At 39.3% G+C, this 2,904-nt stretch overlaps 1 protein-coding gene across 1 annotated transcript; it reads right to left on the bottom strand.

Annotated features, from left to right (window-relative positions):
• LOC104759409 (DNA topoisomerase 2-like) lies at positions 873-1,520 on the bottom strand. Its single transcript, XM_010482343.1, has 3 exons — positions 1,419-1,520; positions 1,054-1,365; positions 873-968 (listed from the first exon to the last, which is right to left on the bottom strand). The coding sequence occupies exons 1-3, from the start codon at positions 1,518-1,520 to the stop codon at positions 873-875; spliced, it is 510 nt and encodes a 169-aa protein (XP_010480645.1).

The raw sequence follows: 2,904 nt of genomic DNA, 5'->3' as shown, positions 1-2,904 counted from the left end.
GGTGCTAGTCCGATCTCCTGGTCATCCAAGAAGCAACGAAGTGTCTCCCGCTTCTCTACCGAAGCCGAATACAGGGCCGTTGCCAATGCTGCATCGGAACTGCGGTGGATATGTTCCTTGTTGTGTGAGATGGGGATCAATCTTCCCGTAGCTCCTGTTCTATATTGTGATAATGTAGGAGCAACTTACTTGTGTGCCAACCCAGTTTTCCATACCCGCATGAAGCACATTGCTATCGACTACCATTTCGTCCGTGAGTTCATTCAATCTGGGGTTCTGCGCGTCGCTCATGTGTCCACCCATGATCAACTCGCCGATGCTTTAACAAAACCCCTACCTCGTCCACAGTTTGAGAATCTCATATCCAAGATTGGAGTCAGAAAACTGGCTCCATCTTGAGGGGGTGTATAAGGAAGTGTATATATGAAGGACCAACTTGTAATTATCTATAAGTGAAACCCTAGTGTCTAGACTATATATACTCTGTAAATCATTCATCTAATGTATCAATACAAGTATTTGATCATACTCAAACTTGTCCTTACTTAAGCTCACAAATATCTCCCATGTGCTATTTATGTTCAAAGTCATCCTAATCACAGCAAACTCAGAATATCAAAACCATAAATGTTGTAATTAATCCATATAAAGTAATTGATGAAAGATGATAAGAAAAAACCTTGGCAGAGGATCCTTCCTTGATCTATTGGCGCCAAGGTATATATCAACATAATCCTTGAATGAGTTTATGTTAAGAAGCCTCTCATTAAGTGTGACTTTTACACTACCTCCCAAACAAACAGCCATTTCCACAACCCGTTTTTCCATGAGCAAAATTGTATCACGACCAATTTTAGTGATGTTAAACAACTTCAGGTCAGGTTGAAAGTAACTTGTGTCCATTTATTAGTGGATTGACATGGGGTCACAATGGGAGTAGACGATATTGCCATGTTTTCTTTGAAGACCTGAACACGACCAGATAGTACTTTAATATTCTAGTAGAGATACTAAATCAGATGAATCATATAATCCAAAAGGTTTGGTTAGTACCTGCTTGAATTTATTCTTCCCATCAGCAGTTTCGATGGTGAATTTAGCGGAGAATATGTTGGTGAGCTTGGCGCCATATCCGATTCTGCCACCAGTGGTATTGTCATCGAAGTGACTACTGGTCAAGTGATGACCAAAAACCACCTGAGGGATATAAACATTTTTCTCCACATGCTTCACGACGGGAACTCCGTTTCCGTTGTTACGGACACTGATGCTTTTCTTGACAGCATCGATCTTCACTGTGATAGAATCCATGGAGGGATCTCTACGTTTATTGTTGGCCGCATTTAATAGTATCTCATCAAAGATCTTGCAACGGCCAGGGACATAAGTCGGTAAACCATCTTTCTGTTTTCAAATACCCATAGCGGCTGGTTGTGCTCCTTAATCGATCCTATGTAAGCGTCTGGACGGAGCAATATGTGCTCATGCAGCGACTTCTCCTCATACTTCTCAGGATACATCTCTTCCACCGTAGGGGTTTTTGTGAATCACTCTTACTCTTAAAGCCTCTCTTTTTCTTAGTTAAGTCTCTCTTTGTGTTTCTCTTTTCTATATCTTCTCTGATCAAAACTGTAACACAAGAACCCTATTTATATTGTTATGATTCCAAACAAAAATAGCAATTGCTAGTTCGTATTGTGACATTTTACTTCTTTTCTTGTTTGACTTTTCTTTATAACTTCCTTTTTCCTTAATTTCCATTGTTATAGTTTTCTATTGGTTGAAGTTTTTTTATAAATGACATAATATTTATTGTTTATTAATCTTTATTCTTTTACCCAAAAACTTTTATAGGACAAGAAATACCATTTAAATATCTATACCATCATAATAAACCATATTTTAAGTTTAATTACACATTTTATCTTAATGCATAGCACCAAATATTTTATATCTGAAACAACCTGAACTGTATTTTTTTAATATCCTAATATCTAGTGATCACATATTCACTAGCAACCTACCCCCAATCAATAACAACAGCGGATAACAAATAAGCAACTCCAATAACAATTAAAGAAATAACATAATATCAATTCCAACAACAATCGAGAACATAAAATAAATCATAAACCAGTAATCTTAGCATTCGTTCTAGACCACTCACTAAGTTCCACTCTAGCATCCTAAAAAAAAACACAGAGCAAACAACCAAGCCTATAGAACATCCTCCTCTTCATAGCCTTGATTCCACGATCATACTTTCCCTTTACCTGCGCCACAACACAAAAGAGAGGCGTAAGTATTACCAAAAATACTTAGTGAGATAATTCTTCCATCTACTGAGCTATACACACAAGTAATAAGATCTCTCATGCCATAATCAACAAACAATAAAACAAACCAGGCAAACGCACAAAGAGACACGACAACTGGTGTCGACCGACACCTGCTGGACATTCCCGAATCCCTAACGGTGTCGACCGACACCTCCACATGGTGACGACCGACACTCGCCAAGTCCCCGAGTCGTCCTTGCGTTGGTGTCGACCGACACCATGATAGTGTTGATCGACACCGATGCCGAGTATCGATTTCTTTCAAACAGAACCTCCAAATCTCGCCTCCAAGCTTCTCCTTTTCGTCCCACACGATTCCAGGAACAAATTCAAGTCTCATGAGCTACGAAAAACTCACAAACAACCAAAAGAAACAACCACACAACACACAAAGTCACAGAAACAAAGATTTTAGCTTAGATAAGTCATTGTCATGCACTCACCTTTGCGAAAACAATGAGATCTCACCAACAAACGACGAAACCATACCACCACAAGCTTCCCACCACGTTCCCAGCCTTGGATCCACACTCTCTAGAAAGAAACTCACTTTACAGAGACAGAG

This window comes from Camelina sativa, chromosome 17 (genome assembly GCF_000633955.1).
Source record: "Camelina sativa cultivar DH55 chromosome 17, Cs, whole genome shotgun sequence".
Lineage (NCBI taxonomy): Eukaryota > Viridiplantae > Streptophyta > Magnoliopsida > Brassicales > Brassicaceae > Camelina > Camelina sativa.
The sequence above is the reverse complement of the archived record's forward strand: the minus strand, read 5'-3'. Positions and strand labels throughout refer to the sequence as shown.

Coding starts and splice junctions, on each gene's coding strand:
- LOC104759409 (XM_010482343.1), bottom strand. CDS start 1,520: ATGTATCCTGAGAAGTATGAGGAGAAGTCGCTGCATGAGCACATATTG. Junction 1,366..1,418: donor AGCACAACCAGCCGCTATGG/GTATTTGAAAAC, acceptor GGCCGTTGCAAG/ATCTTTGATGAGATACTATT. Junction 969..1,053: donor GGAAGAATAAATTCAAGCAG/GTACTAACCAAA, acceptor GGTCGTGTTCAG/GTCTTCAAAGAAAACATGGC.